General features: G+C 52.1%; 1 protein-coding gene across 1 annotated transcript in view; it reads right to left on the bottom strand.

Moving 5' to 3' along the window:
* Nucleotides 1-233: 233 nt before the first annotated feature.
* DGAT2 (diacylglycerol O-acyltransferase 2) overlaps nucleotides 234-25297 on the bottom strand; it is a 33093-nt gene continuing 8029 nt past the window's right edge. The window contains exons 2-8 of the mRNA XM_023209370.1: nucleotides 17854-17982; nucleotides 12030-12137; nucleotides 11590-11660; nucleotides 5548-5752; nucleotides 4750-4924; nucleotides 3647-3849; nucleotides 234-1410 (exon numbers count right to left, since the gene is read on the bottom strand). Coding sequence (XP_023065138.1) covers nucleotides 1256-1410; nucleotides 3647-3849; nucleotides 4750-4924; nucleotides 5548-5752; nucleotides 11590-11660; nucleotides 12030-12137; nucleotides 17854-17982 — 1046 coding nt within the window. The 3' untranslated portion in view covers nucleotides 234-1255. The remainder of the gene's footprint in view (nucleotides 1411-3646; nucleotides 3850-4749; nucleotides 4925-5547; nucleotides 5753-11589; nucleotides 11661-12029; nucleotides 12138-17853; nucleotides 17983-25297) is intronic.

The following is a 25297-nucleotide window of genomic DNA, read 5'->3' as shown; positions in this document are numbered from 1 at the left end:
GGACCAAGCCAAGCCTCAAATCGTGACTTGGAACTGGGAGACAACAGATGCTATTGGAAACCATTGAGCTCTGAAGTAGTTTGTTACACAGTGATAGGTAACTAACACACCACAGCAGGGTCATGTGGGCCAAAGGGGCAAGAGGCTAGAGGGCTCAGAGGGCGGCCAGCTGGGGCCCCTAGTCTCCCCCAGGTGTCAGCAGCAGATGCAGATGCAGCCCCAGCAATAACTCATAGAGGATTCTCACTTTCATTTATTTTCTAGGCATATACAAAAGTCTGACATGGTGCTATGATCTCATCGAGATAACAGAACACACAGGAGAGGGTTGGGTTTCCTCCCTGGCCCAACCCCCTCAGGAAGGCACAGAAAAGTGAGGCGTGGGTTCGGGGGCCACCTGCTTTGGAACTAATCTGCTGCTCAGAAGGCCAGGCCCCTTCTGAAGAGGGACCTCTTCCTCACATCCAGAATCTGTGACGTGGGGAAGGTAAACTGAGGCCACCAGTATGTGCTCCAGGCCAAGGCTGAGTCTGTGCTGTATCCATGTCAGCAGCCACCCAAGAAAAACCAGTTACTCCACCCAGCTCATGGTGGCGGCATCCTCCCTGCAATGGTGCATGGGGGGCAGTCCTTTCCCCTGCACGGTGTCATTGCCACCCCCATCCTCATCCTGGAGGCCAGTCCAGGCTCTGATGTGAGTGACTGGCGGTGAGGAGTGGGTGACAGAAGGGAGATCAAACAGGAGCATTCCAGATGCCTACTACTGTCCTCACACAACAGGTCAACCGTGCTCTCCAACTCCTCCCCTTGGCAGAGAAACTGGTCCTGCAGTTTCAGGACCAGACAAGTGTAGGGTAGTGGCAATAGAGGGGCTTGTATGAGAAGTGGCTTTTGCCTCTCATCCCTAGGGGCAAAAAGTGAATCATCTAACTGGCCCAGTCACTAATGGTGATCCTTCTTCCCCAGCCCAAGACTGAGTTTCCTCTGTCACTTCAGAAGGGAAGAATAGAGGTTAGCTGAACCACCCAGATTAGGCCCAGATTTAGCCATCACCTAGAACAGGGCAAACTGGAAGTGAAAGAGCTTGAATTACTGACTTTTTCCTTCTTAAAAAAGACCTAACATTGTAATGGTTTAGCAAAATTATTATAATTTCTTTTAAATAACCCACAGACACCCATGACGCTTCCAAATTTACAGAGCAAAAAAGCGATTTGCAGCTGGTTCCTCCAGGGAGTTGGCCCCGAAGGCTGGCTCAGTTCACCTCCAGGACCTCAGTCTCCAGGAGGCCGAACTTGGTCTTGTGCTTGTCGAAGAGCTTCACCAGGGCCTCCATGTACATGGTGTGGTACAGGTCGATATCTTGCTGGGTTGGGTGTTCCAGCTTGGGGATGGTGATGGGCTCTCCCACTGCAGGGACAAGACAGAGGCTTCTGGTTAGTCAACACCCTTCCCCTGGGCATCTACCATGATGCTGAAGGCAGTGATGCTGGGCTGTGGGCCTGCCATGTGGCAGGAACTGTGCCAAATGCTTTATGTGCTGCATCTCTGGTTGTCCCCTATTACAGATTAAAAGACTGAGGCCCAGGGGCATGTGAAGGGACCCACCCGAGGCCACACAGGTGCTAAGCTGCAGATGGGATCAAGACTGGTTGAACCCACTGCATTCTGCTAGGAGGGTCTATCACAGTCAGGGGATCAAGTAAACATCTTTGCTTTTGCTCTGCTCTGGGCAAGCCATTCCTGCCTCTCTGAATCTCAGTTTCCTCCTCTGTCACATGGGGATTCTTCCTCACAGGGCTTTTCTGAGGATTCTGCGAGGAATGTGACATGCTTTAAAAAGTGTAGGCCAGGCCGGGCACGGTGGCTCAAGCCTGTAATCCCAGCACTTTGGGAGGCCGAGACGGGCGGATCACGAGGTCAGGAGATCGAGACCATCCTGGCTAACACGGTGAAACTCCGTCTCTACTAAAAATACAAAAAATTAGCCAGGCGAGGTGGCCGGCGCCTGTGGTCCCAGCTATTCGGGAGGCTGAGGCAGGAGAATGGCGTGAACCCGGGAGGCGGAGGTTGCAGTGAGCTGAGATCTAGCCACTGCACTCCAGCCTGGGCGACAGAGCAAGACTCCGTCTCAAAAAAACACAAAAAACAAAAAGTGTAGGCCAGGCATGGTGGCTCACGCCTGTAATCCCAGCACTGTGGGAGGCAAAGACCCGCAGATTGCTTGAGCTCATGAGTTCAAGACCAGCCTGGGCAACATGGTGAAAATTGTCTCTACTTAAAAAAATACAAAAACTTAGCTGGGCGTGGTGGTGCACGCCTGCAGTCCCAGCTACTCAGGAGGCTGAGGTGGGAGGATCGCTTGAGACTGGGAGGCAGAGGTTACAGTGAGCCGAGATTGCGCCACTGCACTCCAGCCTGGATGACAGAATGAAACCCTGTCTCAAAAATAAAAAATAAAAAATAAAAAGTGTGGTTAAGGGCAGGAGAGGAGGGAGAAGACCAGCATTTATGATCTGTGTGTTGCTTTATTTTCTTATCCTGCTGCATCTCCATACCCAATCCATTCCTATGTCCTGTCAGTGCTATTTCTGAAATTTTTCCGAAATCATGCACATCTCTTCCATCTTCACTGCTACTCCCTTGGTCCAAGCCACTGGCTACCAAAACAGCCTCTGGGCTGGTCTTGTGGCTTCCATTTTTCTAACCCATCTTCCATCCAGCGGCTCCAAGGATCATTTTAAAATGCAAATCTGAACTTCCCCTCCCAAACACTCTCTGGCAGCTCTCCATTCTCAAGGTGAAGAGCAAATTCCTTCACATTGCCCACAGGACCCAGCCCCTCCCCAGCCACACCTGTGCATGGAAATGTTCCTGCTGCCTCCCTGTTGCTTTGTCTCTATCTAAAAGTACAAGGCAGGACAAATGGCCTAGGAACGCAAAAGATCTTTATGAGCTTTGGCCCCTCAAGTCCACTGCCAAGGGCCCATGTGCTCCTGGGGGATCCATTAACATGCACACACACACCTACTACAGGTAATTCTTTAGAATCCTCTAAACAATCCCAAATACACCCAAAACAACACAGACGAGGGCCAAGTGCAACCAGTGTTTTCCACTCTTCTTACAGGTCTATGCTACAGTCATATTAAGGTTTTTCTTTCTGTTCTTCAAAAAAACTACACAATCTTGTTTCTGAACTTCACTTAGGCTATTGTTTCTGATAAAAATTCTCTTCCTCCTCTATTTTGCTAGATAATTCCTATCAGTTAGCAGTACAAGAGTTACCTCCTCCCTAGGGTCCGCTAGGACTCCCTAGAGCACCTGCCCATCATCACATTCCCCCACCAGTCCTTGCTGTAATAGTCTTCCCTGATAGACTAGTGGGTGCTACAAACCCAGAGACTGCAGGTTTTCTTTCCTCACCCATCACAGAGCTTGGTTCATCATATAGGCTCAATTCCCCGACCCCTACTACTACCCCCTCTGACCAAGCCCATCAGCACCCAACACTTCAAAGTCCTCATGGCTAAGGGCATGGCCATCAGAGCCAGGTGGCCTGCACTGGAATCCCGTGTCTACTGCTGACTAGCTGTGTGGCACCCTGTGTTCAGGACAGCCCTTGGTCAGCAGGCTAGGGGCTTACCAACAGTGGTGATGGGCTTGGAGTAGGGCACCAGCCCCCAGGTGTCGGAGGAGAAGAGGCCTCGGCCATGGAAGATGCACGGGGCGAAACCAATGTATTTCTGGAACTTCTTCTGGACCCATCGGCCCCAGGAGCCCTCCTCGAAGATCACCTGCTTGTACACTTCATTCTCTCCAAAGGAGTACATGGGAACCAGGTCGGCTCTGGAAGGGAGAGGCCAGGGTATGTCATACCCTAATTACTGGCTTCAGTTTCTGTCAGCCTAGAGGCCCTGGACACTGGCCAAGTGTCCCCCTCCAACTGGGTATACCAGAATCACCTGGGGTGTCCCAAGTTCACATGACCCCTCTCTACCAGGTTCTGATGGGCCTTCTGCCCCTACTGCTAGTGACTGGGGAGCATACAGAGCTCTGGGTCCCCCAGACAAAGGGAAGGCTGAGCATCCTGCTCTGGAATGCCTGTTTTCCACCTCTTCCTGCAGGGCCTGCCTCTGCCAGGAAGTTCTCCCTGTCCCCCAGCCAACCCAGGTCTCTCTCAGCCTGGGTTGTGTCACAGTCTCAGCACACTATGTTGTCACTGTCTGTCCCTCCACCCTCCCCCACCCTTGGTGCTCCCTGAAGGCAAGGACTGGGTCCAATTTGAATGTGTCCCCAGGGGCTGGCCCAGGGCTGAGCCTGCAGGGCAGCCTCTTCTTCCAAAGCCTGAGGTAAGGTCCCCAGGGGACAGAGAAAAGAGCTGCTATCCCCCAGTCACATTCCATGCCACTCTCCTTCCTGACCTCCTGGTCTCCCAGCAAAATGATGTATTCTGGCCCCAGGTGGTCCAATCCGGCATATAAGCCTGGACTCTTGGCCCACCTGCAAGGGCCCACAGGCAACAGGTTGCATCTGGGCCCACCCAGACACACACGGGCAAACTTGGCCCACACTGTGCCGTCTAGGCTCCAACATCATCCCCTCCCCAACAGAATGACTGACTCCCTTCCATGCCTTCCTGGGGTCTGGGTCCTGTCTTCAGGGGCCAAGGAGTCTGCTGCCCTGTGCTGAGGGACACTGGAGGGTGCGTGCGTGTGTGTGTGGGGGGGGGGGGGGGGAGGCACTCACCCATGGCGCAGGGCCAGTTTCACAAAGCCCTTGCGGTTCCGCAGGGTGACTGCATTCTTGCCAGGCATGGAGCTCAGAGACTCAGCCGCACCCCCCACCACGATGATGATAGCATTGCCACTCCCATTCTTTGAAAGCAAATAGTCTATGGTGTCCCGGTTGACAGGGCAGATACCTGGGGGGATGGAAGGACGCAGTCAGGGTTGCCCATGGATCCACTCCCCATCCCCAGCACACAGTCACGTGTAAAACACAAAGAACCCTGAACTTGGCCCCAGACCTAGCCCAGTCCCTTTGGAGTTGTCTGGTTCTGTGTAAGCTATTCATTTTTCTGAGCCTCAGTTTCCTCATCTGTAAAATGCAGCTAATGATACAAGGTTGTTTTGGGAACTCATGCATTTGGCAAACATTCCCTGGGCCCTAATCCTGCCAAGTCAGTGCAAGGTGTTGGGGATCCCAATGCATCAGTCTGGTGGGAGGTCCCAGGTGGGTGGACAATTACAGTGCCATGGACAACAATCAGATTGTATAGCGGGCAATACAAGGGCTGGTGGTCCCCGGAAAAGGGAGTCAAAAAAGGCTTCCTAGGGAAGTTGTTATCCGAGTTGAATTCTGAAGATCATATGGACAGCTCTCCTCCTCAGCCCTGACCCACCATGTCTGCAGCAGGTTGCATCTCCCAGTGCAGGCCCAGCACCAAGGAATGGTGTGTTGGCTCCCTGTGTCACCCTGCTCAATGGAGAGGCTCAGGCCTTGACAACAGTGCCCAGCAGGAGCAAGCAGGGGGTGGATTCTCACCTCCAGACATCAGGTACTCCCTCAACACAGGCAATCGGAAGTTGCCCGCCAGTGTAGCCAGGTAAGGCCGTATGCCTGGGAACTTCTTGCTCACTTCTGTGGCCTCTGTGCTGAAGTTGCAGAAGGCACCCAGGCCCATGATGCCATGGGGGTGGTATCCAAAGATATAGTTCCTGGTGGTCAGCAGGTTGTGTGTCTTCACCAGCTGCAAGGATGACCTTGGGTCAGAGGAAACTGGCTGGGAGAGGGATCCCAGGGCATACTCAGAGGGTAGGGAGGGACTGGATGTGTCATTTCCCCTGGGCCTCCGTGGGCCTGAGGGCTGCTGCAATGACTCTCCACACCTGACCTCAGACTCTCATCCCCAGGGTCACAGTGCTGGTGTTGGGCAGTCACCATTTGCGCTATGGGTCTCTGGGAAGGGGTGGGCAATGTTTGCCCTTGTTCCTCTCAGTCCCCAGCCAAGCACACAGCAGTTCTTCTTTGCACTCTGCCAGCCTCCGGCCTTCCCTCCCTCTGGGCCCATCCTCTTCGCCACAGCCAGAGTGATTATTCTAAAACTCAAATCCAATCCTTGTCACTCTCAGACTGGAGAGGGTGTCTGGCTTCATATAAGTAAGGTCCAAGTTCCTGAGTCTGGCAACCAGGGCCTTGGCTGCAAGCTCTGCCCCCACTGTCAGTCTCTCCAAACTGTGAGCTCCTTGGAGGTAGGGGTTACTTGGCCCTGTGCTCTGTGGGCTCCTCCACAGTTCACAGAATGAGATGGGCAGCCCACCTCCTGCTCCCCTGGCCTGGAAAAGGGACACTGGCTGGCTCAAATGGAAACTTTCCCACAGTCAGCTGGGCTCAGCTCAGGTTCTGAGGCAAGAAGGACAAGCGACAGCCCTGTGCCAGCCAGCTTAGGGTAGAGGTCAGTTGTAAGGCTGTAGCAGCTGAGAACCTGACCTGTGGTACTAAGGACACTAGGCTGCTCCAAACGATGACTGACTTCCTCAGGGCCCACCCGCTGCCCTGGGGCTGGTGCTTGGAGGGTGGGTGATGCAGTGCCCCGAAACCCTAAGCCATGAGAGGCAGAGCCTGTGACACCTACCCTGCGTTACAAGGAACATGATGGGGGTGGAGGAGGCTGAGAGAGACAATGAGTAAGGGTATTCTGCTCATAAAAACATTACTTTTATTCTGATTAGAAAAATAATAGGGCCAGGCATGGTATGCCTGTTACCCCAACACTTTGGGAGGCCAAGGTGGGAGGATTGCTTCAGCTCGGGAGTTTGAGACCAGCCTGGGCAACATGGTGAAACCCTCATCTCTACAAAAATACAAAAATTAACTGGGCATGGTGGCACACACCTGTGGTCCCAGCTACTCAGGAGGCAGAGGCTGCAGTAAACCAAGATTGCGCCACTGCAGTCAAGCCTGAGTGACAGAGTAAGAAGAAAGGAAAGAAGGAAAGGAAAGGAAAGGAAGAAAGGAAGGAGGAAAGGCAAGGAAAAGGGGAGGAAAGGCAAGGAAAGGAAAAGAAACGAAAGGAAAGGAAAGGACAGGGAAAGAAAGGAGAGGGAAAGAAAGGAAACTCCTAAAGAAATTTACAAATATAGGCAAGCAAAAAGAAAATTTTAAAAATTCATATTTCCATCCAGATAAAACAATCTGACTCATTGAGTCCTTTTTCTACTCAAAAATATACATGCTCTTTTTCAAAATCCACAAAATTGAGGTTATACGGGTTGATATCATTTTTATATCATTTTCTACCAAACACACAGCTATCTGTCCTTATCAAAATCCCTCAGTTCCATGTCTTCTCGTGGCTGCATTCGTATTCTACAGCACAGCTCTCCTACTTGTAACAGCACCGACTCAAACCCTGATTGATGGACATTTTAAAAACTTCCAAAATTTCCCTCTTAGAAGTAATGCTTCAATAAATACCTTATCTTTGTCCACATATCTGATTGTTTTTGTGAAACAAACTTCTAGAAATACAATTCCTGGATAACAGGGAATGAACACGTTGGTCTTTTTGGCTGCCCTGCCTCAAGAGAGGTGCTATCAATGACACTCCCACCTGAGTGCTGCAAAGTGCCCCTTCCCTGCACTGGTGCCACCTGGAAGCAGAGTCACTGGCCACCAGCAGAACGTCAAGAGCCCAGGTTTTCTGTGACTCTAGATTTGGGAGCCTCCTGGCAGAGTTGAAGGACCTTGTGTGCAGCTCTGGGGGAGAGGGTGCTGGTGGCTGACCTTGGAAAATTGAAATCCCAATCTTCAGGTAACAGAGGGGATGGAAAAGGGTGGCTGGCACCATTCTCAGCTCTGACGCTGCCAGTCTATGCAAATGTGAGCAAGACTCCCTCACTCTCATCCCCACTGCTTGGGGCACTGATGCTCTTTCTCCCGTTTTGCCCTTGGCAAACAGATTCAAGTTGCTCAAAAACCCAACCAACTCTCAGCTACTCCCCAAATAAATGGGAAACAGCAGCAGTCTAATCCATGGCTAGTGGGGCAGATCTCAAAATCTCGTTTACGTGAGCTCTGTAAGATTGCTGTTCCAATGCTTCGCCTCCTAACAAGCAGGTCTGTCTACCAAATTAGCTCTCAGTGAAGCTGGAGTTAAAAAGCTCCTTGTAGGCCGGGCGCGGTGGCTCAAGCCTGTAATCCCAGCACTTTGGGAGGCCGAGACGGGCGGATCATGAGGTCAGGAGATTGAGACCATCCTGGCTAACACGGTGAAACCCCGTCTCTACTAAAAATACAAAAAACTAGCCGGGCGAGGTGGTGGCGCCTGTAGTCCCAACTACTTGGGAGGCTGAGGCAGGAGAATGGCGTGAACCCGGGAGGCGGAGCTTGCAGTGAGCTGAGATCCGGCCACTGCACTCCAGCCTGGGTGACAGAGCCAGACTCCATCTCAAAAAAAAAAAAAAAAAAAAAAAAAAAAGCTCCTTGTGCTAGTTTTGATGAAAAAGGCAGGCAGGCATTGAGGGAAGAGCTGGGGCAGCCAATACCGGACGGGAAACTTGGAAACTTGCTCCTGAGCTGATGGCCAGGCCTGGGATAGTTACCCCAGCAGGTGACCATCACGCCATGCAGCATCTTTTTGTCCCCTTCCTATGGCTACCCCTACCTTCCCATCGGGCCTTGATAACCAGGAACACACAGCACAGCATGGGCTGGCAGAGCCCTGAAAGGTCTAAGCCATTCCTTGGATGACAGGAGGGAAGCTGAGGCCTAGAGAAGGGAGCTGCACTTCCCCTGTGGAGGTCAGAGCAAATTATCCTGCACGTCTGCAGCAGGCCAGTCACTGCACTTTTCCCTGGGCTGCTGGATGAAGATGTGTCACCCCGTGGGCCCCAGGTGGCTCTTTAAATCATTTCCTCCCTCCTCAAGGCTCTGATGGGACATTTGGTTGAATGAGGTGCTTTGGGACACAGTGCAAGTTGATGCCCTTGCTGTAGGACCCAGAAGAATGTAGGCATCTGACCAGCTCTGATCTATTTTCATGTCACACTCCCCTCCCGCAGGGCTGGAGAGAATGTCTGTTCTGGAGGGAGGGGAAGGATACCGCCAATGAAGACTCTGTTGACACGCCTGCTCCTGTGTCCTCTTGCTGCCTGTTTCCAGTGGCAAAGTCCTAGCCCAACACGATGCCCAGGCCAAGCCTGCTGGCTAGTGTCAGTCTGGGACACATTCCTATCAAGTCACTCTTTATACCCTGCCTCCCACAAGAGGAGAGGTGCTCAGATAGGCTTGTCCCACCACAGCAGTGCATAGAGGAAAAAATTCAGACCCACAGAAGAGCAAAGGCTTGCTTAAGTTTACATAGCACAGCACGGTGATGGTGAAAGTAACACAGGAGTAAGACCATAGGCCTCAAAGCAGACAGCCCTGGTTCCTATACTAGTCCTGCTACTACTTAAGCTTTGTGACCTTGGGATAGTCCCTCGTCTCTGTGCCTCAGTAAGCCTATCAGTGAAATGAGGCAGATGGACAGGTAGATTCTAAGCTTAGAGAGAGTCTTTCCTAGTCTCCTCTCCAAGGATTCTGCCTACACCTTGGGGAGAGGTGACCTGGGGCACTGTCTGCTCCTCTTCCAGGTGGCTGGTGGTCTTGGTGGCTTTGCTAACACATGAACCCCACCTGTGCCAACAGAAGGGATACATTCTGGGCCAGATGAGCTGTTCTGCTGGCAAAGACCAGAGTCCCACCAGGAAGGGAGTAGGTGGGTGGGTGGGTACAATGGCAGATCTTCGTTACATGATTATTGGCAAGAGGCCAGGAAAAGGGGGTGGGACAGGAGGGTCACACACACCCCTACAGAGTGTCAGGCATGCTGTCAGATCACCATGGCTAAATCCTGACTGCACAGAAGGGGAGACTGAGGCCCTGAGGGACAGGGGCAGGGCCCAGCCTAAGCACCAGGTTGAGGCTCAACACCCCAGCCTGCCTCGGGCCCAGTTTGGGTTTTGTCCTAGTGCCCCAGGGAGCCCTCACAGGGCCAGGCTGCATGTGCCCTATGGCTCCAACTCCCAATTGACTTCTTGGAACAGAGATGTGAGAAGTACACAGGGGTTTGTTTTGGTTCTTTTGGAAGGGTGGAGATAGCAAAGGACACCTGCCTGTCCCAGGTCTGACCAACGGTCATCAGGTCATCCTATTCTAAGTGGATGGGGCTACTGGCCTCCCGGAGGCTTCTAGAGGACCAGGCCATAGTGGCAACAGAGAACACTGGAGCCTGGCCCCTGAAGTGAGAGAGAAAGCAGAGAGAACAGTCTATCATCACTCACACCCAACCAGAACTGATCACTTTTCATTTTTTTCATCATACAGCTTTTTTTCACTTTTCATCATACAGCTCCATTTTGCAGATGATGCTCAGCAGGCTTGAGAAAGTCTGCCCATGGCCCCATGGCAGAAAGAGACAAAGTCTATCAGGATGCATTAGACAGTGAGCCCACCCCAAGGGCAAGGCTGACTTGTATCCCCATGCCCAGCAGAGCCCTGCACTGGACAGGGAGCAATGGTGGCAGGTCAACGAATGGAGTGACAGGGCAGGAACTTAAACCGAAACCTCCAGCAGCAAAGGGGGAGAGGGAGACCCAGGAAGCTGGAATCAGTCCAATGGGGAAATCCAGGGAAATCAGTGGAAAAGAACCTGGGTCCCGAATTCAGTAAGCCTGGATGGTGGTTGCAAGGTTGCCATCATACTAGACTATGCAGCCTGGACAAGTCCTGCCCATCTCTGAGGCTCAGTTTCTTTACCTCCAAAATGAGATGGTTGGGTCCTATGATCCAACTTTCTCCCAACAAAAGCAGCTTCAAATTTTCTGCAGTCAGAGAGACGGGGTCAGGAAAAGGAACCCTGACCCTGAGGAACAGTAAGGTCCCGGGAAGACTGGGCTTAGGCTAAGGATGAGCAGAAGGAGCTGGCCCTGCCACCCCCAAAATACTGAATGCAGTGAAGGATGCAGGGTTACCCAGCCACTGCCCCCAGGCAGCACACCAGGATCTCAGTCACTGACTCACAACAGCAAATATACACCACCCTGCACCCCGCACAGAACATTTTCACATTCACACACTGCCTCCACTCTTCAGCACCCCTACCTTCTGGGGGGGACTCAGCAACTAGGGTGTGCTGGGGCTAGGGTGTTGAGTGAGCTAGCCAGACAGGTCTTTCCCCTGTGGGGAAAACCTTCAGGATCCTGCCAGAGTTACCCTCAATTCACCAGCATCGCCCAATAGCCCACATGCATCAGGGCCAGATGACTGTGCCTCACCAGGCCAGCTTGCAAACCAGGCAGGGACCAGACAGAGCTGAGAATGAAAGCCAAACTGAGCCACATTTCCCTGTCAGGACCTCAGGGCTGGCCCAAAGAAGATGGATACTCAGAAGAGCAGTGAGGTCCCCAGCACAGCTAGACACAGTAGGAAGGAAACCCAAAGACCAACTTGGTCTAAACTTGCTTCCCTGTGGGTGGGTTAAGGCCCGAGTTCAGATTTCCCACCCATTCCCACCCTCCCAACACAACACTCACAGCACTTTACCTGGATGGGAAAGTAGTCTCGAAAGTAGCGCCACACAGCCCAGTTTCGGACCCACTGTGACCTCCTGCCACCTTCCAGGGAATAAAATACAGAGTTGGTGGGGGTGGAGGTACATTCGGGCAAGGCAGACAGGACAGGGCTGGTGTGAAATCCAAGCAGGTGACCATCACCCCATGGAGCATCTTTGCCCCCTTCCCATCGGGCCCCTTTCCACATTCATTCCCTCATGTTATGCAAACCCTCGACTGAGTGTGAACTCTTGTGAGGACCAGAACAGTGCCCTTTGAGGGGCTTTTAACTTCCCCCTAAAAGGACTAGTCCAGTGCTTTTCACAAAGTGGGTGTTAAAAGAGACAGCACTCAGGATGAGGCCCTTCAGCTTGTGCGGGGGGGAGAGCATACCTAGAATGAGGGGTGGGGCAAGGGAGGCCTTGCACTTACCTTTCTTGGGTGTGTTCCAGTCAAACACCAGCCAAGTGAAGTAGAGCACAGCGATGAGCCAGCAATCGGTGCAGAATATGTACATGAGGAAGGCACTGCAGGCCACTCCTGGGGAAGCAGATGGTCACAGGTCATGTCCTACTGGGCTTCATCTCCCCTCAGGGGCATGGTGGATGGAATGAGTGTTTACTGTGGCACTAAGCTAGGCACACCCAGGGCCACGGGCATGGGGACCACAAACCCTGAGAAAAAGCTACAGGAATGCTCAGCCCAGGGAGGAGCAGATTCCTGGGACAAGAGGAGCCTTATCTCCCAGATTCTGATGGACTGTCCTGGCATCGAGGGGCCCATGGGCTCCATGTTATCGGTGCAGGAGCACCAAAGGAGATAGGCTTCGGCTTCCTGTGAAGCTGTTCTTACTGTCCCCTCCTTGTGTGTGCCCCCATGCCAGCACCCAGCCCAGACACTGTGGATGAGGGGAGGGAACACCTACCCAGTGCCTCTGCATCTCAAGACTTGGGCTGAGCCACTGTCTCAAGTGTGAGGCAGGATGACTTTGCCCCATTTTAGAGATAAAAACACTGAGGTTCAAGGGGGAGATAACTTGCCCAAGGTCACCCAGTAGGACAGTGGCAGAGCCAGGATTCAAACACAGGTCTGACTCTACAGTCCATTCGCTGCATTAGGCTTTAGAAATTCACCAAAGTCCCAGACCATCACTGGAGGGACCAGAGAGGGGATGCTTGCCCAGAAGGAGGGCTGGCTCCCTTCCAACATAACGGCAGTCCAGGAAGTCCCAGGCCAAAGCGCAGAGCCCATCATTCTCCCTGTCTTCAAAAACCTCAGCAGCCAGGCATAGTGGCTCACACCTGTAATCCCAGCACTTTGGTAGGCTGAGGTGGTGGATTGCCTGAGCTCAGAAGTTCAAGACCAGCCTGGGCAACATAGCGAGACCCCTTCTCTACAAAAAAAATGTTTTAAATTAGCTGGGCAAGGTGGCATGTGCCTGTAGTCCCAGCTACTCAGGAGGCTGGGATGGGAAGACTCCTTAAGCCAGGAGTTTGAAGCTGCGATGAACCATGGTTGTGTCACTACACTGCAACCTGGGCGACAGAGGGAATCCCTGTCTCAAAAGTATAAAAAAAAACCCTAACAGCACACTTGGAAGACTTGCCTGGGGGCTAGCTTCCATTGGTCACCATGTTCTGGGCCTGTAGGCCATAAAAGAGACTAACCTAGCCTGCCACAGAAAGGAAGGAGAGCTTGTGCCATGCCTGCTTTATTTCATGGCTTGCCACTAGCTGCCCTCAGCAGGGCTTCTCTCTTTCCAATTTTTACCCAACCTTTAAGGCCTATCTCAGACCTCAGCTCTTCAAGAAGTGTTCCCCAATATCATACTATCTACATATCATCTCTTGCCTGTAAATTCCCCACACTGGGCGGGGAGGCATCTTCTTTGGTGCCTGGTATTCGGCACAAGGGCAAGGGCAGCAGGTACTCATGTTTGGTGGGAGAAGCATGGCCTCCTTCTAGGACTTTTTCCACTGCCCAAGAAGGGAGGCCAACCCTTGCTATGTGTGCCCATCCCCTGGTGGTCCCAGGTGCTATGGGCTGCCTGGCTCTGGATGTCATGCTCTCTTCTCACCATACTGAGCCTCCTCTGGTTTCCCATGGGAGAAGATAAGGCTGGATGTAGACTCTCCATGAGCCTATGGGGAGGGAAATGGTAGCCCCTTGTTGCCCCCCAGTCTAGCCCTGTTCTAGACTCCTGAGCCAGCCTCTCCCCAGGGTAGCTAAAAACAGGGTACAACTCTCTTGTTGCGAGGGGCAGTGAACACGGAGTGACGAGATGTCCAATTTGTCAGGACCAGCTTAGGAGTATGACACCGCAGAAGGGAAGACAAGTTTCTAGGGAAGCATGTGCAGCCTACAAGAGCCTGTTAAAAGCAAACTGTGAAAAGCTTATGGTAGCTTGGTGAATAGCTATGTCTAAAAGCTGCCTACAAAGTCATACTTATTGTTCAGCAGTCTGCCTGATTCCCTTTCTTAGGCCTGAAAAGGGATGACTCTAGCTCCCCAGACTCCATAGGCATCTAGGCTCCTCTAGTGGCATCCTCTAGGTGGATGCTCCAGGTGGGCCAGACAGGAACCATGAGGTTTAGGCTATGGTCTGAGCACCCTGGAAACCTAGCTTCCAGAAACCTCTAACTCTCTTGAGGTGTAATGGGACCAGAGTGGGCTGAGCTCCAGGCCCCACTGCTTAGAGGGCTGGTCTCTCTGGGAAGGTGGGTATCCCTACCAACTTGTCCTTACTCTGCTGCTGAGGCAGCCTGGATGGAGAAGAAGAGGCCTGATGGGGTATCCAGAGACTGAATTCTAGCCTGGCCTTTCTCAGCTGGGGGCTTCCTCCCCTCCCCTATGTGTCCACAACCCTCTCTGAAACCACTTACCATCCCTTTCGTCATCTGCCTCCCTCATTAGACTCCCTCTAGCAGACAGCTCTTTAGCCCCTGAGCTCCTTGGGAGCAGAAACCAGGTCAGATTAATCTCTCCAGCCCCAGAAACCAAACACAGGAAGAGCAAAAGGATGAACTAAATCCACCAAATGACCTTCCTTTCTCAGAGCCTAATCCTTGTCCTCTGAACAACAGGCTCTGGTTCCATGCTCTTAGGTCATGGGGCTGCAGTAAAAACCACTGCTGCTGAGCTCATGAGAAGCTTAGAAGGCCCTGCTTGCCCCACACATGGAAGGCTCAGGACCGCTTTCACACATCACCCACTTCCTGCACATCATGGTGCCTGCAAAGACACTTGTGATACAAAATTCTGGAGCCCCACGGCCTGTGGTGCAGGGCAGTCTGTGGATGCTCAATGGCAGGGAAGGCAGCAGTGTGTCCTGGTGAAGAGCATGGACTCTGGGACCAAACAGGCCTAGAGCCTTGGTCCTGCCACTTGCTGGCCAAGCCCCATTCCTAAGTCTTAATTTCCTTACAGGGTATTGGAAAAATTAAATATGATGTTTGAACTTAGCCTGCCACACAATATCCATGGACTTGGATGGGGAAACAAATGACATCTAAATTTTCACTTATCTCTTATGGAAATTTGGCATTTCCTTCACTTACCAATGTAATAAATCACAGAATTATCAGCAGTATTTATGACACAAATAAATAACAAAGGTATTTTCACATAACTTTGTGGCAGTTGCAGATTTCTTAAAAAAAATCATTTCTTCTCATCACTACTTAAGAACTATAGTAATTATTACACTTGCTACTAGATCGTTTTATTTACAGTAATAAAAAGGCACCTGTTACTACATGTCTAATCAACTTTTTTTTTTTTTTTTTTGAGACGGAGTCTGGCTCTGTCACCGGGGCTGGAGTGCTGTGGCCAGATCTCAGCTCACTGCAAGCTCCGCCTCCCGGATTTTACGCCATTCTCCTGCCTCAGCCTCCCGAGTAGCTGGGACTACAGGCGCCCGCCACCTCGCCCGGCTAGTTTTTTGTATTTTTAGCAGAGATGGGGTTTCACCGTGTTAGCCAGGATGGTCTCGATCTCCTGACCTCATGATCCACCCGTCTCGGCCTCCCAAAGTGCTGGGATTACAGGCTTGAGCCACCGTGCCCGGCCTCTAATCAACTTTTTTAATGTGTAGATATTTATATTTTATTATCAGTAGTTTCCTTTGAAATCCAATGCACCTTGTATTAAATACTCGAAAACACTGAGAAAGGTCATAGGCCTCATCAGAATGCCAGAGGGTTCCATGGCACAAAGTGGTGAAAAATCTCTGGTCCAGGGAGAGACCAACAGGGCCACCATGGTCTTTGCTTGCCAGGTGAGCTTCTGCCAGCAGGTTTGAGAGGCAGAGGGAGGGAGTGGCTGGGGCTGCTGAGGGCGGTAATTAGCAGTAGCTCAGGAGATCTGCCTGTCCAACCAGGCCAGGCTCCCACCTATGCGAGGCGAGGCCAGGCAAGGGTGTTGAGAAGATGCTGGGCCGGTTTCTGGGCTGTGGTTGGGTCTGATCAATTATTAACCTACAGCCTAGGGCCAGTCCCCATCACCAGCTGCGTGAGCTGGTGTTCTACAAGCTGCTCAGCTCCCTATCAGCCAGGCCCAGATCCACTAAGACAGGGATAGTGGTGGCTTTTGGGTGCAACAGGGAACAAAGGGAGCTGGTATAGCAGACTAGGCAGGGGGTCTGGGAGGCTGGAGTCCCTGGGTTCTTGTCCTGGTCCCAGCACTTTCTTCTCATGTGACCCCAAGCAGGCCTCCACTTCCTTTTTGAGTAAGAAGGGGTCACACTGTGCTCGCTACTCTAGGATTCTAGTAAGTGGCCAAATGCAAGCCATGTTAGGGGTCTGAGTCCTGAGGGAGCCTGTTTCGTTTGCTCAGTTCTTCCAACCAGTGTTTGGCTTCTTGAGGCTGCATGTCCCTGTAAGACTTTGAGGACAGCTATGGCCCTTCTCCCTTGAAAAATGTGCACATACTCTCATATATAATCTTGTATATAATTTTAAGGGTTCATGGATCCCCTCCTCAAAGCCCGTTGTTGGGCCTAAAGGTGAAGACTGGCTATTTCAGCCCCAGTTCACTAATTCTGGGCTTCCACTAATTCCTGGGGAATGCACTGAGTTTCTGCTCAAATCCCAACTCTGCCATTTAATGAGCTTCACAGTAGCAGGTAGTTGATGAACCTCTGTGAATTTCCATTTTCTCACCTGTGAAGTTCTATCCCTTGGCTCTGCAAACATGGTCTGTTTCAGAGCACCCCATGCACCCGTCTGAAGGACAGCTGCTCAGCACTGACATGGTAAGTCCTGATGATCCCCTACCAGCCTATACAGGCCCGAAGAGTGGGTCGCCCAGAGGGACTGGCTCACAGGCACTGGAATGCACTCGGTGATGTTCTGGAGCAGGTTCATCTGCCTTGACATGCTGAGGAAGCTACCTGCTATGCTGAGAGCACAGGGGTCTGGGGAAAAACAAGAGGCCTCTTCCCTCCCCTCAGACAATCGTATTGTCCTGCCTCTGGCCTGGATGACAACCTAAGGAGTGAGGGTATCTAGCCAGACCTGCAGAAAAAGCAACCAAAGCACCGATGTGGGCTGTGCTGAGAGACAGCAGGGAGCAGGCCTCGGGAAGCACCTGGAAAATGTGCTCAGCTAAGGATGGGTGTGGGCTGGGAGTGGAGTCTGAGGGCACCTCCTGATGATTCCCATGTAATGGGGGCCCATCATGACTAGGCCCTGCGCCAGGTGCTCTCATTTCTTATCTTCAATCTTCACAAAAGCCATGTGAAGCAAGCACTTTCCTCACACTCAAAATAAGGAAACTAACACTCAGAGAGTTCAAATAACCTGTGTAAGGTCACAGAGCTTGTTTGCAGGAGATTCAGTACTTAAACCTGGCACCAAACTACCTTAAGGCAAAGTAACATACCTGCTAGAAACTGTGTTGGTGGGCAGGGTGGCACTGTGGGAAAGGCACAGGCTTTGGGCGTCCTATAGACAGGGATTCAAATCTGTGTGACCTTGGACAAGTTACCTACCTTCTCTAAGACTTGAGGTTTCCCATCTGTAAATGGGAACTATCACACCACCTCCCACCGAATCTCGCTGAATCCTCATGCATGCTGAGGGGTAGAGCACTTGATCTGGGACCCAAAAGGTAGATGTGGAAAGGTGCTGGGAGGGGGGCAGCGTGTGTAAGACTTACTCTTACTCCCTCACCCCTGCAGAGCAGGGCTCCTGCTCTAACCTCTGCTGGGGAATGGACCCTGCCTGCCCACCCGCTCTCCCTGTAAGGCCCAGCTTACCCATTACAAGGAAGGACAGGACCCACTGGAGCACTGAGATGACCTGTAGCTGCTTTTCCACCTTGGACCTATTGAGCCAGGTGACGGAGAAGAGGTCCTGGAGGGCGGAGAGGATGCTGGATCCAGTGCCTACAGCAGAGGGAAGATGTCAGTCCACTGTCACCCTTTCCTCCAGTCACAGGGTCCCCAGTACAAACCTCACCTCCCATAGGTACTTTTCTAGATGTGAGAAGAGCATCAGCTATAGAATCAGACAGACCTGGATTCAGATCCCAGCCCTCCACCCCATGGCTTTGCAACTCTGGGCTGTCTGCATGCTCCCCTGTGCCCTGGTTTCTATAGATACACAATGGGAATGGTATCGCACTCAGGGGGTCATTTTGGAGACCACATGAAGTATCTAAAGAGGCTAATCCAGGGGCTAGGCCTTGGGAAGTCTCTCATAATTGCCAGTTCTCTTCCATCCCCTCCACCCCAGTCAAACTCCTGTCCTTTATCTGGATCTAGTACAAATATTTAATCTTTGCTATCTGTCTGTGAGGCCAAGGACAGAGGTTCAACATCCAATTTCCAATGTTTTTTTTTCTCCAAGTGTACTTTGAGCATCCCCAATCCCTGCTCGGCCTTCTGTATGTCCCAGATTAATACCCCTTCTCCAAGGAGCTGAACCCTCTTGCCCCCACCCCCAACACCACTGATTCCCCACACCACTACCGCTTTCAGAGAGATGTACATGTTCATCCTCATCTCAGTGCCCAAAGCGTGGGGCCCAGAAAGGAGTAAGGTGACAGCCTTTGCTTCCCCAAAGGGCCCAGTGGCCAGTGAGCTTCAGGCAGCCTGAAGGACATTGAGGGCTGTAATTATGCTTGCTATCAAGCAAGTGCCAAGCCTGGAACTTAGGACGAGATGTGCTCACTTAATTGGCTTGGTGCCCCTAGGATGACGCCCTGGATTCCAGCAGCTGATGGGCAGTGGGGACAGGAAGCCTGGTGACTGCAGGAGAGACAGCACTGGGGAAGAGCATGGGTGAAAGTTCCTCACCCATACCCCATTCCTTCCAGCAGCTGAAGAAGTGGGCCACCTCGAACCCCTCTTTGCTGAGCCCCCACTACATGCCCTTTGCTCAACACATCTTCACCAAGCACCTACTGTGTGCCCGTCAAACATTCCTTCATACCATCTGCTCTGTGAAAGGCCCAGAGCACAGATGAGTTAGTCACAATCCTGTCCTTGAGGGTCTCATGATCTTTCAACTGAGCCTACAAGCTGGGAGCAGGGAGAGAAAAGGATTTAGGGGCCTACACTCAAGCCTTTGCTTTTCTTCAAAATCTGCAGAGCAACAAAGCCACAGCAGAGTTTAGAAAGAGACCTACCCTTATCAGCTGAAAGTTAACAACTGCTTTGACTTTTAGGAGGAAGGAAATGCTAGGCCTCAAGATGGCCCCTTTCCCTGGTGTGACACATCAGAGGGAAGGGGCTTAGTTTAGCAGAAGAGTCAAACCTAGGTTCAGACTTTGGTTTTACTCACTATGTAACCCCAGGCAAGCTCGCAGTGTTCACTGCCATATCCTCAGTGCACAAACTGAGTGTTCAGTAGCATCTAATAACACCACAGGCATAACTGAGGTGGAGGCAGCAGGATGTGAACTCACAAAAACAAATAAAGAGGCTGGGCCATAGAGCCATTCCAGAGATCTGCCTCATAATTGCTCCTTCACCCCCTTTATAAAAATCCTACCTTCATAGGACTTTCCCACCTCCAGACTTGCCCAGCAACCCATCCTAGAGCCTGACGGCCTTCTGGGGTCATCCAGTATAGCCTAATTGGACAGCCAGGGAGACTGGGGACCAGAGACAGGCACTGACTGACCCAGGGCTACCCAGGCAGTAGGCGGCAGAGCCAGGACTGAAACCCAGCATTCCTGACCCTGCTTAGAGGACCTCCCCTTTCCCCAGAGCAGCTCTGAGTGCAAAGGCTCTGTACACAGGACACAGTGGGAGGGTCATGCTCAGGGCCTGGTCAACCTGCCCAGCAGTGGGGCCTGGACAGATGAGTTCATCACATGCTTATCCTTGAGGGTCTCATAACCCTTCACCTTCACCTGCAAGTGGGGACAGGCTTGGGTGAGTATATAAGGGAGGGAAGTAAAGTCCAAGCACAGGCTTGAGCCCTTGATCCAAGGGCTGGGGCTGGACAAGTCATCTTCCAGAAGCTGGCTTTGCCTCCTGAGTCGTGCTGGATGAAGCGAAACAGGAGCCACAGCCACCGGGGGCTGGTTAAGTGACAGGTGAGTTCCTGCTCCATCTGAGGAAGGCTGGATGCCCTGGCTAGAGAGAAGACAAAATGTACTCTAGCACTTTCCTACTTAAAGTGTGGTCTGGCAACAGCAGCATCAGCATCACCTGTGAGCGGGTTAGAAATGCAGGACCTTGGGCTCCAGACTGGATTTACTGAATCAAAATCTGCATTTTAACAAGATCCCCAGGTGATTAAGTCTGAGAAACACCACCATAAATACTTCAGTCCAAACACTCAGGTAGGGGTGAGACACAGCACTGGGTGCCACCACCTTCTATTCAGCAAGAAAAAAAGGAAAGCATGCCTTCTCGTGGCTGACTGCTTCCCGTTGCAGACAGGTCCCTGAAGCCCTGGTCCCTGAAGAGGCACACTGGAAGTCAGCTTATCTAGCTCCCTACCTTGGCGCCAGGGCCAGCCCCCATGCAGCTGGGAGGAGGAGTACAGAAATTTCACTGATGACATATCCCCAACTGAAACAACTGAGAAGACCTAAAAATTTTTCATCGTGCCTAATCCAAATATCTCTGCTAAGCTTATTAGGTGTCTTAAAATTAGGTAGTCATAGCACAGGAAACACACACCATCTTGTTCAACCCTCACCCCATTATACAGACTGGAAACTGAGGGACTGCAGCAAGGTGGGTCTGAGCTCAGGGTTTTCACACACTGCTGGTTCAGTTCTCACCCTGCCTTATCCAGCCCCAACTACCGCCCACAGCTCACTCTGCCAACAAGTGGGAAATGCAGTCTACCAAGTGAACCCTCACTTCCCATCTGCCTGGGCAACTGTACCGGGATGCTGCAAGGTGGTGAGCTCTAGGTCCCAAATACCAAATGGCAAGTGCTTCCGTGGGGGTTAGAGTTGGGAGGCTCCTGGAGAGGAAGCTGGGAGGACTGCATCTCTGCATTTCTCAGCCCCAGGCCCTCTCAGGCAATCCCAACCTAGCTGACCATGGAGCCGTGGCCTGGGAGCTGGCCTGGCCATGGATGCTGAACCCTGGGCCAGTGGGAGCCCCCAGTCCACCCAAGAAATATTCTAGGCAGAGGTCCTTCCCTACTTGACTCACTTGATGATTTCTTCCAGGAAGCCTTTGGAAAGAGAAGGACTTTCCTTCGCTGGGATGATAAACACTAAGGTCTATGCAGGCCTGGAATTACCAGGGGCCATCTTGATGGCCAAGGAGATAACCTATTTGAAGATAAAGTCAGACCCCCACAATGGAGAAACAAAAGAGAGTCCCCCTCAGGGCTCCTACAGTCCCTGGCCTTGTAGTAACTGCTGATTACAAGCTGATTCTGCATCACACTGGAAACTGCCCGAGGGCCAGGTCTGGGTCTGATCCATATCTGGATCCCCAGTGCCCTGTCAGGGCCTGCCCCAAGGGGGTGCTCTGGCCTCTCTTCAGACCCCTGGGGTTCCCTCCATGCAGGGCTGAGTGACAGGTATGATGCACAAGAGGCCCATAAAGCTTTGGGACCCTCCATGCCCTTGCACAGGCACTTGGACTCCTGTGAGTTTGGCATCAATATCCTATTTTGATGGTGATACTGGGTCAAGGTCACTCAGCCAGAGGCTGGCAGAGCTGAACTCAATTCAGGCCCAACCTCCAGGCCTGCATCTGCTCCAATGCTATGTGTCCCCAAGTTCCTTCTCTCTGCTCCCCACAACAAAGCAGGGGGCAGTGGTGGGGAGCTGGGAGGGGAAGGGGAGAAATGGATGATCTGTTTTCCTTCAGAGGGGTGGGTCAGGAGCAGGCATCTTCTACAGCAGGTAAAGTGGCAGCAGCACTTGGGGTTCTAGTCCCAGCTCTGTCACCAACTACCATGCTAAGTCTCCTCACCTCTCTGGGCTTCAGTTTCCTCATCTGTGAAATGGGGGTAGGGAGGGTGAAGTTTGTGATCTCTGGCATCCACCCTCCTGAGGACCTAGCAGGGTATTTGGGACCTGGAGCTTACCTGCTTGCCATAGTTCTGGTACCATTGCTCACGCAGATGGGAAGTGAGGGTTCAGTTGGGCACCCCCACAACACTGCCAGTCCTTGCCACCTGGCTGTTAGTACTTCCTCTGCCCCAGCTGTGGCTGGGAGGAGTCCATCAGAAGCTGGTGGGGATGCCGATGCTGCAATCAGATGCCACCGCATGCCACCATCTTCACACCCAGCCTGACTGTTCCTGACTCCTGGGTGGGGCCGCCAGGGAGCCTCAGCAACCAGCCAAGTCCCTGCTCCAATCTGCCCCCTCACCACACCTGCACTCTCTCTGCACACTCCCACAGCACAGCACCAATGTCACTTTACTTGGCCATCCCACTGCCAGTGACTCATGGGTGCCAGGACTTGGTACTTGATTCATCTGTGGTAAGAGGAGCCATAGAGGTTTACTGCAGAGCTGAGCAAATCCATAAGCAAATCCAGAGCAGCCTCAGAGGCAGCTATAGGCCTGGATGCCCAAGTTAGACTGGACTGTCTGGCAGGAGGCCAAGCCAGCCCCATCACTGAGGACTGACCCCAGAGATGGGGGATGAGCGTCTTTTGCCCTTCCTAGGTACAAGTTTCTCCATCTATGAAGGGAACACAACCCTGCTACCTACAGATGTCTCTGTTTCATGGGGGGACATGAGACAGGCTGTGGGGGAAGATTCCCAATAGACGACTCAAATAGCTGCTCCCAGGCAAACACTTGCTCCTATCTTAGGGGAAGGCACAGGAAGTAGAGCTGCCAGAGAGGCCCGGAGCAGCTCTTTTACCACCCGGAAAGCAATCCCCTTCTCCCGCGCCTAAGTGGGGCTTCACTGTCCCACAGCACTCTCTGGGAAGGTAGGCAAGGGTTGAACTGGCAATCCCGTTTCACAGAGAAGGAAACTGAGGTGAGGTGAAGCCCAAAGAGGCAAAATCACTTGCTTGAGGTCAGGGTGTGGCAGCCAGGACTTAAGGAGGGTATTCAGGCTCCCAGTCCTCTCATCATCTCTACAATGCTATGCTGGTGAGGGCTGGCCCCACTAAACAAGCCAGCCCACACCCAGACTTCAGGAACGTATCCTGGCAAAGGAGAGCTGCCTCCTCCGTCCATATCATGCCCAGAGTCTCATGTAGACGTTCTGGTGAGACTGGATTCCACCCCCTGCCCCCACCAACCTACGTGCTTTCAAGCAGGTCTCAGACCCAGGGCCCAGCCCAGGGCTGGGGTGTTGAAGGGTGTCTATGAGCATCTCCTTGCCCAATATGTGATATCAAAGTGACCAGGAAGGCCACACCTCGGGGCTGATGAAACCCAAGTTTTCTGGGCTTCTTCTCACATGCCTGAGGGCAGCAGTGTCTGAGCCCCAACTCCCTAAATCTGAGAAAGAGGGCCCTGGGCCAGGTCTGCCCCTGCCTGGCTCTGTGACCTCAGGCAAGTCACCTAACTCTAGCTTTGGTTTTCTTATCTGTAGGATGAGGGTGATAATCCCCACCTCACAGGATTGTTGGGAACATTAAATTTTAAAACATGTAGGGCACATGTGGCATTTGTTAGGTAATTAAGCGGTGGCTACTGCCATTGCTCCTCCTGTCTCCAGAGTGGGAAGGGGTATACATAATGAGCAAGCAGCATTCTTCCAGAGGCGCATGGCCATAGGTGTGTGTTATAAGAAGAGGTCGCAGAGTGACGGTAGCATAGAGGAGGCTCCAAGGAGCCCATGAGGCTTCACCAGGGCCCTGAAGATCTAGGGGGCAAACAGGAGGGAAGTGGACACTGTGGATGGGGGAAATTGCTGGAACAAGGCCTTGCAGGGAATTCTAATGAGGCAGACTCAAATACTCAAGAGCCCAGAAAGGGGGGTGCGTGACTGTCTGAAATAGAAGCTGAGAATAAAGAAGTTGGAATGAGTAGTCAAAGGTGGCTTCCTGGGGGAGGTGGGTGGGGACAGAGCTAAGACCCAAAGCATAGAGCACATACAAGGTACTAAGCGCTAATACTGGCCCTGGGGAAACAGCAGTGAGCACAGCAGATGATGTCCTGCCTCAGAGGCAGCTATAGGCCTGATATCCAAGTTAGATTGGCTCAAGTTAAGTTAGGATGCTTAACTTCTGCTGAGGGAGAGATAAAACACTTACGTATTAATGTATGAATGTAACATCAGGCAGCGATGAGCGCTATGAAGAAAAATAATTTGGGGCAATGAGATAGAGGGGCAGGAGGATCCCTGGCCTGTGGAGAGGAGGACCTGAGCGCACATGGGGAAGCAGTAGTAGACAGAAAATATGGGTAGCTCACGCCTCTGGAGAGTCCACACTGTGTCCTCCACCCACCTCACCTCCATACTGGCATCTGGCAGGGGACATGCCAGCCTGGAGATGGTGCAGAGAACAGGGCCGAGAGTCAGGAGAACCTGGCCTCTAACTCGTAGGAAGTGGACTGAATGAGTCACTTCCTATACAAGCTTCAGCTTCCTCATCTATACAGTGGGGCTAATACCTACCTCACCAGATTGTTGTGGGAACTAAATGAGATAATGTATAGCCAAGAGCTTCATAAAAAGTAAAGATCTGTATGAATGCTGGTTAATTACCAAGTAAGCCTTGGTGTCCTCTCCTGTTTGATGGGTAAAATAATGCCTGCCCTGCCTAGGAATAGAGGCGTAGGCGACAGGCTGACTTAGGATTCAAACCCTGGCTCTGATTCTTACCTGCAATGAGATCTTGCAAGTCACTCCCCATCCCTGGGACTCAGTGTCCTCCTTAGCTTTAATCCAGGATTGTCATAAGGAATCTAAATAACTTATGGAAAAGGGCCAGAATGTCTGGCATGAATGTAAGAGAGCCAGAAAGATGCCAGCTAAAAGAGGTGTGAACCCTCTTGGGCTCCTTGAGGCAGGGGGGGTCACCCTGCCCACATCCCCAACCCCAAGGATGCCACACCTGGGCCCATCTGGACCTAATGTCTGCCCTGGGTCTAGGTGAGTGAGAAAGTCACTCCCAAGTTACCCCCAAAGGGTTGAGGACAAGTTGCACAGAGACAGAGAACACAAACAGTTTTTAAAGAGGTGCACGGTTAACAGACTGTATATTATGAGAAGAGGTAGCAGAGTGAGGGTCAGTACATATTGACTCCTGGCAGGCTCTTCCAGCCCCAGGGAGGTCTAGGAAGTCAGGCCAAGTGCCAGAG

The sequence above is a fragment of the Piliocolobus tephrosceles genome, chromosome 13 (assembly GCF_002776525.5).
Source record: "Piliocolobus tephrosceles isolate RC106 chromosome 13, ASM277652v3, whole genome shotgun sequence".
NCBI lineage: Eukaryota > Metazoa > Chordata > Mammalia > Primates > Cercopithecidae > Piliocolobus > Piliocolobus tephrosceles.
Note: the sequence above shows the minus strand (reverse complement) of the source record. Positions and strands in the feature narration are given on the sequence as shown.